Source organism: Echinops telfairi, unplaced genomic scaffold, assembly GCF_000313985.2.
Source record: "Echinops telfairi isolate 266 unplaced genomic scaffold, ASM31398v2 ScPeMD7_7400;HRSCAF=8409, whole genome shotgun sequence".
Lineage (NCBI taxonomy): Eukaryota > Metazoa > Chordata > Mammalia > Afrosoricida > Tenrecidae > Echinops > Echinops telfairi.
Window position 1 is genome coordinate 60,342,431 of NW_022111300.1, and position 13,611 is coordinate 60,356,041.

Sequence of the window (13,611 nt, forward strand, 5' to 3'; positions counted from 1 at the left end):
TCCTCCTCTGCTGGGATCTCCTCTCTCTGCTGGGATCTCCTCCCTCTTTGAGATCTGCTCTCTCTGAGGGATCTCCTTCCACATGTTTACTCCTCACAGGCCCTCACAAGTGCTGCTTTGAAACCGAGGTCCTTGGTGCAGCACCCTTACCCCCAGGACGTAGCCTATGGAGAGCGGGACAGGGGACCACTCTAAATATGCATCCACAATCGAGCAGTGCAGCTGAGCAAAGCAAGTGGTGGTCATTGGTGCAATGGGAAGCCAGACAGGTGATGGAAGGACCAAGGCTGACCTCCCACCATGGTGACTGGCTCCCAAGAGAGACAGGCGGAAGGGGCATGCAGATGGTAGGGTAGCTTTTGTTCCCTGTCTGTGAGCAACACAGCACCTACAGATGGACACAAAGTGTTTAAGCAGGAGACCAACCCACCACCCATCCGGTCACTCTGACTCATGGCCATCCTACACAGGGTTCCCCAGGGAGGCTGCCAATCTTCATGGGAGCAGGCAGCCTCAGATTTCTTCCTTGGTGATGCTGGTGGGTTTGAACCATCCACCTTGGGGTTAGCAGCCCAATGCTTACCCAGCAGCCCCACGAGGGCTCTTGGGTAGGGTCCTAGATCCTTAGAGACTCTGTGAAGGATCCTGTGAAGCTGTCATGAACCATTTTTGAAGAGGCGAAGACTGGGAGGCAGGAGGCACTGACATGGAGCTGTGTGCCTGCCTGTCACCGCCATTTGAGTGTTCTGTGCACACGCGTGGCTTCCACTTGTGACAGCCTGTCGACAGGAGCTCTCAGGACAGAGGGTTAAGGGTCATCTTCAGTCCCTCGGTATCCTCTTCTGGCTAAAAACCACCCGAGCGTGTGGAGATGACGGAGATGGGGTTCATGGGTCACAGAGAGCCCCCAGGAGCCTCTTCCCTCTGGTCCCACCCCATCAGTCTCTTTCTTGGAAGATGAGCTTCAAGGGTGCTCCAAGGACGCCACGTGCAAGGAGCCCACAGGACCCCTTTCACTCTTCTGTTTCGTAATCGGGACACAAGGCCACAGTTCACTTACACTTGTGCTCGTAGAAAAGATTTTTTTCCCTGACGGCCACCGAAAATATTGCTACGGAATCTGAAAACTCTTTTATAAAACAAAAGAGTAAAACATGAAGTTATTGTTTCTCAAATCTTCTGCCGTCTAGGTCTCCACACTTTAGGAGACAATGTTGCCATCCCTTGAATCTTCCCTGGAAGAATTCTGGGTCATGTTTAGTTTATTGGACGTCACACGTTGCCTATTCCACGTCAAACTTTAACTTATTCCATGTGCACTCAAACGATGCCGGTGGGTGGAAACCGTGACTGAGTCTGGTTGCTGACCCACAGGCTGGAAGTTCAAGGCCACCAGAGGTGATAAGCTGCTCAACAACCAGTCCTGGAGCACTCTGTTTTGCCGCTGCACTTCCAGTCAGTAAGCACTTCAAGTTAGCAGCCACCCGGGGATGACCGAGTGGACAGGGACTGAGCCATCAGGTGGATGGGCAACAGACAGATGAAACCCACGGCACCTTTTCCATGTGAGAGCGCAGGTAGACTTTAAAACAAGGTACGCGAAGAAGTCCAATGTGAACTGTTGGCAGAGGGAGTTCCCAGTGCTGCGTTCAAAGGCAGAGGGAGTTCCCAGTGCTGCGTTCAAAGACACGAGATCAATGACATAAGGGACCCAGGCCACGCCCGGTTGTAACTCATAGTGGTCTCCGAGCTGAAGGAGGGGGAGGGGGAGGTGACTGCAGACAAACCCTCGGGGTATCAGTAGTCAGAACTCCAGACCAGTCCACAGCACCAGGCAGCACTGCCCAAGTGTTCTCCGGCTGGGGTTACCTTCCAGGGACTGGTGAGAGGGGCAGGGTCCTTCAGGGGGTCTGCCACTATGGGGCAGGGGGCATCCCTCTCCAGAACACAAAGAACTTCCGCTCCATGATGTCACCTCTCTGGCTCACGGAGGCCACAGGCCGTCCACTGAGCATCCCAGCCTGTGTGGAACCTTGGCCACCTGCGAGCAGTGGGGGCTGTGCAGGTTTCGGGGTGCTTCCGGCGGCTGTAAGAAGTCCTAGCTCTGGAGGAGCTGCACCAGGAGCCCCCTCGCCCCCTTGGCTTGGAGCCTCCTCCCTGGAGGGGGTGGTGCTGTCCGAGGGTGGGCAGGGAGGTCTCCGTTGCCTACAGAGGGTCTGCAGCAAGTCCAGGGGGGGTCTGTTCTCTGAGGGCTGGGGAGGAGCGACACAAAGCCTTTTTGGGTTGAGTAGAAAGAGACAAGGCAGGTGGGGCATTCGAATACGAGCTTTCTTTAAGCTAGGGGAAAGAAGGCTAACTGCTTCCACTCAGTTCCTGTCTTCCTCCATTTTCCTCTGGTCCATAGATGCCCCCCCTTCAAATTGGGAGTGAGTGTGCAATCAGCGGAGACCTGTGTGTGCCACACGCCTGTCCTGCCTATGAGGGAGAGCTGCCGCAGGAGTGAAAGGAGTCCACAGGAGCCACACCGGGCTTCGTCCGTCCACGCCGGTCAGGACTCCTCATGCGCCACGCCCCCGCTTTGCCTTCCTGGGTCACTCGTGGTCTCCTGGGGCTCATTCCACGTGGCAGGAAGTGCTCACCTCTGACTTTACAGAGGAGGAGCCAGCTGACATTCTACCTGCCAATTGCCACGATGGAGGGGTGGAGTTTTTGGCCTTGGAAAGCCTGCTGGCGTCCTTATATGGGGCGAAGAAAGGGAAAGTCGGTCTTACCTGTGTCTCTGGAGGAGCTGTGGGCAGCAGTGCGGGATGGGCAGGGACGCTCCCTGCAGGATAGAGCAGGCACGGACTCAAGTGGTTTTACACTGTGAGAACACAGTGAACAGACTTGGGGGGCCCTGCCCCACACCACCTATTTGATTCCAGGAGAGAGGTGAGGGACGCCACCTGCACGGCCCCACCCAGATCCTATCGTGTCAAATTTTCGAGTGTCACTTTTGGCATTTCTGAATGTCAGATTTCCAGTGTTTCAGCATCACGATCATGCTGTCAGGTGCCATTAAGTTGCGCAATTGAGATCCACAGCGACCCTGTGCACACCACAAGGAACAATGCCGGGCCTGCGCCGTCCTCACCACGGTTCCGTACTGGAGCCCATTGGTGCAGCCACCGTGTCGGGCCACCTCTTGGAGGCCCTCCACTTTACCAAGCACGATGTCCTTCGGTCTTTCCTGTCCACAGGTCCAAAGTATGTAAGACAGAGTCTCACCATCCTTGCCTCTAAGGAGCATTCCGACCATACTTCTTCCCAAACAGATTTGTTTGCCCTGTGGGCAGGCCAGGTTCCTTCCAATTTTCTTCATCAGCACCACGCTTCAAACACTCGGTTCTTCTTCGGTCTCCCTTTCACATGCATAGGAAGCAATGGAAAGCACCCCGGCTTGCGTCAGGCACACTTTAGTCCTCGAAGCCACTGCTGAGATTGTCAGCACCGTGAAGAGGTCTTTGAAGCAGATCTCTGCCTGCAATGTGCCCTTTGATCTCTGGACGATAGCTTCCCTGAGCACCGAGATAAAAAAACTGGATTGTAAAATTCGATTCTAAATTAAATTATGTGCTATTTAAAAATACTTCTAAATTATAGGAAATCGAGGGCTACAAAAGATCCAACAAATATAAACCAGGGTGAGTTAGTGTATCTATAGTAGTAACAGACGAATCACATGCTCAGACAATAAATAAACTCTGCAGACATGCACGGAGCTCTAGTGGTGTCATGGTTACAGGTTGGGTTCCTAACTGCAAGGTCAGCAGTTCAAAACCACTACCTGCTCTGTGGAAGAAAGAGAAGCATCCTAGTCTCATAAAGAGATACAGGATCCCCCTTACAGAAGGGTCACAAGAAAGAGAGAAGCCAGTCAGGGTGCAGTATAGCACCAAGGACACATAAAACTTCCCCCTAGTTCTTGAATGCTTCCTCTCCACCCCTCCCACTCTCATGACCCCAATTCTGCCTTACAAATCTGGCTAGACCAGAGGATGTACACTGGTACAGATAAGAGCTCAAAATACAGGGAATCCAGGACTGATAAACCCATCAGGACCAATAATGAGAGTAGAGATACCAGGAGGGTAAGGGGAAGGTTGGGGAGAAAGGGGGAACTGATCACAATGATCTACATATAACCCCTCCCCTGGGGGACAGGCAACAGAAAAGTGGGTGAAGTGGGTGAAGGGAGACATCAGTCAGTGTAAGGCATGAAAAAATAATAATTTATAAGTTCGCAAGGGTTCACGAGGGAGGGAGGGGAAACAATGAGGAGCTGATACCAAGGGCTCAAGCAGAAAGAAAATGTTTTGAAAGTGATGATGGCAACCAATGTACGAATGTGCTTGACACAATGGATGTAAGTATGGCTTGTGATAAGAGTTGCACGAGCCCCCAATAAAATGAATAATAATAAGAAAAAAGAGAGAGAATCTCAGAAACCCACCTGTCCTACAGGTCACGAGTCAGCCTCGACTTGATGGCAGTGAGTCTTTGAGGTTTGCTCTGCAGACACGCCTGATAGAGTCAATCACAGAACCATACATCTCACGTTTTGCAAAATAACTCTTTTTCATATCTAGTTGAAAACGAACTTTTGTGAAAGTGCAGCATATACTACAGATACAGAATATGTGTTTGTTGACTGTTTATGGTATCTGACCAACTGTAAGCTACGCTTCATAGTCTTCCTTCTCTTCTCTCTTCCTTTGTGGTGGGAAAGAGACATATGTGGAGGTTAGCCTGTCTGGAGCCTGGGCAGTGGTGGTGGTGGGTGAGGGGTTGGCACACCAACCCTGCGTTGGTCAGAGGGGCCTTCACAAAGTTTGGGGGGGAAATCCCGTTATCTTTCCATCCCATTTTCCATGCCCAGAACCCTTTCCATCCTGACATTTCTTACTGGGAGTGGGGCACTTGTGACCCTCACCACACAGTTCCACCACCCATTGCCCTTTCCGAGGTTCCCACCCCCTTCACAGAAGCCCCTAGTCTTCTGAGTGCTGCCACCCAGGCCCCTCCTCCTGGGCCTGGCCCTGACTCCAACCACAGTCCACATGGAGAGCCAGCACCGGTACCTTCTGTGACAGCCCTCCAGGGCTCGGAGGCTCAGGGAACCCTGTACCCTTCTCCCTTCACGGCCTTCGGGGCCCGCTGGAGATCCAGGTGTTTAAAGTCGGGCTAGACTGAATACATATAGCAGATACCGTGGTGTGTCTTCCTTCAGTTCTGACTCGGGGGCTTTATCAAGACAGCCCACAGGCACAAGCCCCACTTAGCCGGTGCCATTTCCGGTGGGCCTATCCACAACTTACTGCGGAGACTCCAAGGACGTCCTCCTGCAATTTCCCCAATATCTCTTATGTGGGCACCCCTGCCTACACCCTCCCGCCCCGCCCCCTCCCGTGAAAACATTAGGCGGGCCCCTCTCAGGCTGGGTGATGTCAAAGCACACCTCCCCTCTGAGCTCCTGGGAGCCTGGCGGAAACTCTCCAGATGGCTCTGGGGCCGCGCGGGCGGGGCGGGGGCGGGGCCAGCAGCGCATTTACAAACTCCAGGTGGCGGCGTCCGCAGTGCCGCCTGCTCTGGGACTCAGTCGGGTTGGGTTTCCCTGGACAGAGGCGCGCTAGCTGAGGGCCACCCAGCGTGGAGGGCGAGGAGGAGCAGTGCCCAGGATGGAGGGGTCTACGCACTCGCCGCCTCCCCGCGCCCTGCGCGCCCCAGCTCGGCCAGCTCGGCGCTCCCTGGAGCAGTAAGGACAGGAGCGACACGGGACTCCGCATCCGTGCCCGGCAGAGCCAGGAGGGCGCGGCTCAGAGGAGCGGTGGGCGGCGACCCATCCTACCGAGACGCTTGGGCCTCTGCCCCGCGCGCGGCGACTTCCCAGGGATCCCCCTTTCCGTGCCCCCAGCGGAGCCCCTGAGCGCCCAGCTGCAGACGCCGGGAGAGCGCCGCGGTGCGCTGGCCGGGTGGGTGCGCTCCCTCCATCCCTGCCAGCGCCAGCACCCAGGGAGCCACAGGGAGCGGGGTGCGCAGCAACAGGTGCGGCGCGGCCACTCCCCACTGGGCACCCCGGACCGCAGCCGTCCCCGCGCTGGAAGCTCGGCGCCTCGAGGGCGGCGTGGGGGCGGGGCCCCGCGGACTGTGGGCCAGGACGGCAGGCGTCACCGCGCGCCCCTCGCACCCCGCACCCCGCACCCTGAGCTCCCAGGCGCCAGCATGGAGGTGGCGGTAGACAACGCCAGCGAGGGCAATGCCAGCCGGCCGGAGGCTGGCGGGCCGGAGCCACGGCCGCTGCTGGGCATTGGCGTGGATAACCTGGCTACACTGGTGGCGTTCAGCGTCATTTTCGCTCTGGGCGTGCTGGGCAACAGCCTGGTGATCACCGTCCTGGCGCGCAACAGACGGGGCAAGCCGCGCAGTACCACCAACCTCTTCATCCTCAACCTGAGCATCGCAGACCTGGCCTACCTGCTTGTCTGCGTCCCCGTACAGGCCACCCTGTACACGTTGCCCACCTGGGTGCTGGGCGCCTTCATCTGCAAGTTCTCGCACTACTTCTTCACCGTTTCCATGCTGGTCAGCATCTTCACCCTCGCTGCGATGTCCGTGGACCGCTACGTGGCCATCGTGCACTCCCGGCGCTCCTCCGCGCTGCGGGTGCCCCGCAACGCGCTGCTGAGCATAGCTGTCATCTGGGCGCTGTCCATCGCCATGGCCTCGCCGGTGGCCTACCACCAGCGCCTCTTCCACCGCAACAATGAGACCTTCTGCTGGGACTTGTGGCCCAACCCACGCCACAAAAAGGCCTATGTGTTGTGCACCTTCGTCTTCGGGTACCTGCTGCCCCTGCTGTTCATCTGCTTCTGCTATGCCAAGGTGCGTGGGGTCAGGGGACCAGGCTTGCTTTCTGGGCTTCTCTGTGCCAGGGACCCCTGACATCCAGGCGGCCCCCCCCCCCCACTGGCAATTGCCCAAGAAAGTTATTTGAAGTTTGAGAGTTTGGGAAGATGCTGGGGGACAGTGACCCTTCACTTCCCAGATGTCCCTAACCAGCTCTGTCTACCTCTCCAGTCCCTGCATCTGGCAGCCCTGGCCCGAGAGGGAGCTGAGTGCCCTCCTTGTAAGGGAAGCCGGTGGGAAGAAGCAGGTTTCCAGTCAGGCGAGTGAGTGGCAAAGTGGGGGCTAGAGGTGCTGTCCCTGCCCTGTCTAGCGCCCTGTCTCCTGGGATCAGCTCAGAGAAGCCAGTGATCCTGGGGACAGCACGGTCACACAGTTTGTTGTGCACAGAAGTCTTCCTGGAAAGCCTGACGGCTCAGGAAGCATTTCTCCACTGAGCCAGACAGGTGTGTCCTGGGGAGTTTGGGAGGAAGCAGGGTGGTGGCATTTCCCATTGGTGTCCTTTTAAAGAGGCCTGGCAAGGAGAGGGTGTGGCTCTGGTGGTCCCAATCTCTGCTTAGAGGAGTGCTATAGGTGGGAACATAAACACACACACACACATACACACACACAGACACACACACGCCTGAGAGACAGGGGGACCATTCGTGTCATCCTGGCACATGGCCCTGCCAGCTGCCTCTACCTCCTCCTCTTTTGCCAACTACACACGATTCTGGAGATTCCCTACAGACCCCCGGTGGGGGCGACTTAGGGGCATATTCTAGTACTTCCTTCAGAGTAGAACTGCCATCAGAAATACACCGGTGTCCCCCAATTCAATGTCCTTTCAGCCTCTGAGCTGCCTCTGGCATGACTGTTAGCAGAGAGCTCTGGGAGAGGCCCGTGCAGCCAGGGCAGCGAGCCTGTTTCTGCATCAGACTGTTTAAGGAACCCCCCAACTGTTCAGGCACCAGGCTGCCTTCTCCCCAGTGTCCCGAGGGGGGCATGTTGGGGGAGAACCGGAAAGAATGACCCCCCCACCAGGGCTAGCTAGAAAGAAACCGTGGAGGTAGTACATTGGGGGATAACTAACTTATCTGCAAAGTGGCTGATGCGTTGATCTTGTTAGATGCTCTCAAGACAATGCTGACTCACAGCGACCCCGGGAGTATATGGAGGCAGAGCTGCTGTGGGGGGGTGGGGGAAAGAACTCCTGGGTGGTCAACTCTCTAGAAGCCTCCTGGGTGGTCACCTCTCTAGAAGCAGATGCCCCCCTGCCCTTCCCCTGCATCGGCGAGCTCAAGCTGCCCTCATTTGGGTGTCCCAAACATGTGCTCCACCCCTGTGCCCCCAGATCTCCTTTCTCTCTGCTGAGTGCCCTGTGGAGCCGACACAGGCTGGTTGAGTCCGTCCTGCGTGGCCTCGGCCTCCTGAGCCTGCACGCTGCCCCAAGGGTGGGCAAGTACCCTGCTGTTGCTGTCCCTGCTCTCCTGACCAGGGAACTGAGACTGGGCCGATTACAGGTCATGTGGTCTGATTTTCCCAGGGGGTTCCAAGTTCTCTGAATTGGGGAGGGGAGTGGCAGGGCATTGGGACCATTTAGGGGTGCAGTACTACTTGGTGGGCATGTGAGTGACACAATTACAGCCTCTTAAATTCCAAGAGGGTTGGGTTAGAGCCAGACTGGGCTCCCCATCCTACCCCAACCCTTTTCCAAAAGTCTCTGGGGAAAAGGAGTTCTTCCCAGCAGAGAAGCTGAGGTGCCCAGTGGGTGTCATGGTGAGTGTCTCAGAGGCCGGTTTCAGTCCTTCCCAGCTCTGCCATGACGGACACTCTGTTAGTCATCTCTCAGGTCCAAGGTGCTACTTCACAGGGCTTCTCTTTGGTTCCGTTGCTCCGGATGAGCTTCCCAGCCAAGGGAGGGCCCTGCCATTCAGGTGCTGGGTTCAGACCTGGGGGTTCTTCCCCAAGTACCAAGATGGACAATCACCAAAGGCCAGAGAGGCACCTGCCTCGTCCCTGGGTGTTTGTGTTTGATTTCAAGTTCAGACTGTACACAGCTTCTTCCTTATCTGTGCTGCAAGTTACTCTCTCACCATGTGGGAGGCTCGATGCCAAGTCTGGATGCAGGGTGCGGGCCAGTGGTGTGTGTGTTTGTGGGGGGGTGCGCATGAGAGTGGGGGGAGGCTCTCTCGGTCCTTGTTTCCTGTCATCTCTCTTGCCCCCTCTCTGCTTGTTAGCTTGCTGGCTCGTCTAATCTCTTTTTATCGCACAAGAGGTCACCTAGAAACTCGAGATACCTCCTCCCTGAGCCACTGCCTCATTCACACGACAGAAACAGCCCATCCCCACACGCGGCCGTGCACATGGAGGCTAGGATGTGCAGCACACAGTGTCGGGCACGTGGTTAATCTGCGTCATGTGAAGCTTGCTGCTCAGTGTTGCCCGCGTCTTGGGACCAGTGTCACAGAAGGGGACCACTGGTTTCCGTTTCTTCTCACCTGACCACAGCCCCAGATGCCCAGAACCCGTGCGCGCTGCCTGTGAGGCAGCCTGGGGGTCTTTCAAGCCTCTTGCCTGAGGTCTGCAGACCTTTGTTTATGAAGCTGAGCTCCGGTCCCATAGGATGCCTGGAGACCCCCTCCCCTAACAAGATGCCCACCCTTGCCTGCTCACTCCGTTAGTGTCCCCACAAAGCTCAGAGAGGGGCCTGGGTCAGGCTGGCCAGATGTCCCCCAACAGACATGCTGAGAATGGTTGGTCGGATGATGCCACTATGCCGCTGCTGCCTTTCCCTTTGCAGGGCACCCAGAAAGGGGGCGGGGAACAGAAGCTGAGCTTGGTTGATGCCTCCCTCCTCCTGGAGGGTGTGCCCCTCACCCCACCCCCACCCCACGTGCTCAGGAAGAGACACAGAACAGGACCAGCAGGTTCTGGGCCCTTTGTCCACTGGCTGGTCCCTCAACACTGCCCGATGTCCTGGGGGCTCCGGACAGTTCTGTGCAGGGTTCAGGCATACAGAGGACGGGGTGGCCAGTTCGCCTTTCCGTTCCTAAGCTGACTCCTCCCCAAGTGTCCCCCTCGGCCTGCGTTCCTGCAGCCTCTTCCTCCCCCCAGCCCCACCCCCTGGCTCTCAGGGTCCACCAAGTAGGCTCCACCCGGCCCTCCCTGCACCTGGGCAAGCATCTCTCTATACTGGGCTCACCTTCTGTGTGTGGCCCCTGGATTTCGGCTAGGGAACGTGCACGGGGCCGGATGGTAAGGCCTTCTCGAGGTGATCCCGGCCTCTTTCTGGAAGGGAGGAGCAGCGGAGTTGGGCAGGGCACATGTGGTCAGAGCTTCCTACCGAGTGGTGGCTGTTGTGGCTTTGTTGGGCGTGCGGGAAAGGTGGCCAGTTTGAGTGGCTCCCTGGAGCATGGAGCCCGGGGGGTGGGGTTGAACTTGGCCTTTGCAACGATTCCAATTCTATTAAACAGCCTCCAGGCCGGTGCTGGAGAACTACAGCGGCACAGCTAGCCTGGGCTCTGGCCCCTTTGAGACGCGCCACGGCCGCCCGAAGCCCATGGGCACCCAGGAGGGTGTTCTCTGGGGGGGTTTGGCTCAGACGAGGGAGCCAGCCCTGCATGATCACACTGTGGTCTCAGGCTATGCGTGTATCTGCACCCACGGAACCTTTCGTGTGGTTTCCCTGGGGAGGAGGGCAGCGACTGCTTCGCTAATTAGAAGCCGGCGGGCGCACCGTCCAGGAGGCTGGCTGACAAGGAGGTTAATTGCCAGCCAGGTTCCTGGTCTCCACCTCTCAATGCTGAGCCCCAAACGTGGGGTGGAGGGTGGGGGTAGGGGCAGAGAGCACAGCGGGGTGGGGGGCGGGGGCAGGGGCTCAAGGATAGAAAGGCAGGGTAGGATGTGTGGGTGTGTCTCCCTCTGGAGCCTGGAGAAGGAGGCTGTCCACAGCGGCAGGAGACAGAGACCATGGAGCGAACGTTGGCCCAGTCAGGCGGGCTGCTGTGGGGACAGCAGGTTCCACCGTCTGTGTCTGCTTCCCAGTTGGGTGGTGAACTGCTGGGGGCAGGGCACCGCCTCTGGTTGCTTGAGGCATCCGGGTGCTCTGGTAGCACACCTGTGAAGCACTTGCCTGCTAATTCTGTGGGGGGTGGGGGGAGGGCGTGGGGGGCGGGGCTCTCCTGGAGGAAGACCCTCCGTTGGTGGCCTTCAAGGGTCCAGCCTGCAGACGCTTCAGGGCAGTCCCACCCTGTCCACGAGGTCACAGAGAGCCAGAACCCACTGGGGAGTGCCCAGCAGCAAGAAGGTCCACGCGTCCTTGTGTCTGATGCCTGGTGGGAATCGCCTAACGCAGTGGCTCTCAACCTTTCATACAGTTCCTCATGTGGTGGTGACCCCTGAACCATAAAGCTATTATCTTTTTTTTTTAAATCATTTTATTGGGCTCTCATACAACTCTTATCACAATCCATAATACATCAATTGTAAGAAAGCACATTTGTAAATTGAATTCTTAACTCATTTTACCAGATCCATAAGCATTTTCTGTGTGTACACTCATGACATTTGTGAATATAAAGAATTTTGCTTCTTTTATATTTGTATGCCTTTTATTTCTTTTTCTTATCTCATTTGTTGGTGTTTCTTTCTTTTTAAAAAATCATTTTATTAGGGGCTCATACAACTTATCACAATCCATATATACATCAATTGTGTAAAGCACATTTGTACATTCATTGCCCCACAAAATTATTTTCATTGCTATTTCATCACTGGCATTTTGCTACTGTTACAAATTGGGCGATCCCTGTGAAAGGATCGTTCCACCCCCAAAGGGGTCGTGACCCACAGGTTGAGAACCTCTGTCCTAACGGGTTGGCAATGGGCTCCCTCCCTGCAGACAGGTGCTGAGTCCCATCCAACCAGAGACCTTGGTCTCCAGGGCTCATCCCCAAGGCAGGTGTGCCTGGTCATACCTTTGCAGGGCGAACCTTCGTTCCAGTGGCTTTGTTGGTAATGCTATTGCTTATGGATCAAGACAGCCCCGCCTCAGAATGCCGGTCGCGGTCCACGCCCAGTAAACAGTGCTTCCCCGGGAGTGTAGGTGGGTGCTGCTGTTGTTAGGCACCACTCAGTCAGTTCCAACTCACAGCGACCCCAACGCACAACAGCATGAAAGGTGCCCATCCTGCCTCCTCCGCTGATCTGTTCTTCCGTGAGAACCTGCCGTGCAGCCATGATGCCAACCCTCCTGGCTGAGTATCTCTCTTTGCCTCACTGACCCTCTCTTGATAGGAAGCCCAGCACGAGTGAGACAGCTGCCACCCCCTGACTCTGAGGGGCATTCTGGCTGTGTTTCCCTTGAGACACGCTTGGTGGTCCTCTGGGTTACCCTGGTGTGTTCAGTAGGAGGTAAACCCCTTTCCTTCATCTGTGTCTTTCAGGTGCTTAAGCATTTGCACAAAAAGCTGAAGAACATGTCCAAGAAGTCCGAAGCATCCAAGAAGAAGGTACAGCCGCCTGCGTGCAGTTTGTGCTTCTTCTGCATGCTCCTCACATCTGTCCTGGGACTGGGAAACCCGGGGTCCTTGGAATGGGAATGAGTGGCATAGTGGTTACCTGTTGGGCCACTAGCTACAAGGTCGGCAGTTCGAATCTGCCAGTCACTCCTTGGGCGGAAGTGAGGCTTTCCACTCCCATAAAAATGTACAGCCTCAGAAACCACGAGGGGCAGCTCTACTTTGTCCTGTAGGCTTGCTCTGAGTCCATGTCCACTCAGGGGCAGACTTTGGATGGTGACTTCTTACCACGGGGGCAGGGTGGGGACATAGAGTGGCTCTAGGTGAGGCAGTGCAGGTAAGGACAGGCTGTGTGAAACTGGGAGGGAGGCTTGGGCTGGAGTCTGCCTGCCTGCTTCGGAGTCCAGGCTCCATTTGGAGGTGCTGTCCAGGGAGCCTAAGGCAGGGTGCAGAGCCACTGCGGGGGTTTGTCTGCTATTGAACATCTGTGAACTGCCGTAGGTCCTGCTTCAGACTCTTTCAAAGAAAGCTTCTGCAGCTTCTTCCGAAAGCCTCCCACACAGACAGACAGACAGCCTCAGACATGACACAGGGCCACTGGGCATCGGGACACACTCCACGCAGTGCGTTTGGGGTGGGTACAGCCTCACCATTGTGATAAACAGAGAGAGATGGCCACGGACATAACAGTCCAGGAACCAAACGAGGCATTTCATTGTATCAAGTGCTGCCCCAAGCCTATGTAAAATGTTGAAGGCGAGGCTTTCACTCTGAGGACTAAGGTTCACCTGACCCCAAACACAGGATTTTCCATTGCCCCACACATATGTGGGGTTGGATTTTGACTAAGGGTGATGGAAGAGAGTGGGAGCCTTGGCATGATGGTGCTCTGGCAGAAGGTGGGAAGGACCAGGGACTGACGGAAGGACCAACAGGTCTGTCTGGGAAGAAGTACAGCCAGGGTGATCCCTACAAGCAAGGATGGTGAGACTTTGTCTAACGTGCTTTGGTGTGGTTACTGGCGAGAACAATGCCTGGAGAAAGACATCCTGCTTGGTAGAGCAGAGGGACCGCAGAAAGAGGAAGCCCCTGGATGAGGTGGAGTGACCCAGTGGTTGCTGCAGTGCGCCAAACATAAGAGCCATTGTGAGGATGGGGCAGGGCC

At 56.3% G+C, this 13,611-nt stretch overlaps 1 protein-coding gene across 1 annotated transcript in view; it reads left to right on the forward strand.

The window, feature by feature from the left end:
- Positions 1-6,261: 6,261 nt before the first annotated feature.
- The window catches only part of GALR1 (galanin receptor 1), a 13,923-nt gene continuing 6,573 nt past the window's right edge, over positions 6,262-13,611 (forward strand). Inside the window, exons 1-2 of the mRNA XM_004715924.2 lie at positions 6,262-6,921; positions 12,372-12,437. Of these exons, the coding sequence (XP_004715981.1) occupies positions 6,262-6,921; positions 12,372-12,437 (726 nt within the window). The remainder of the gene's footprint in view (positions 6,922-12,371; positions 12,438-13,611) is intronic.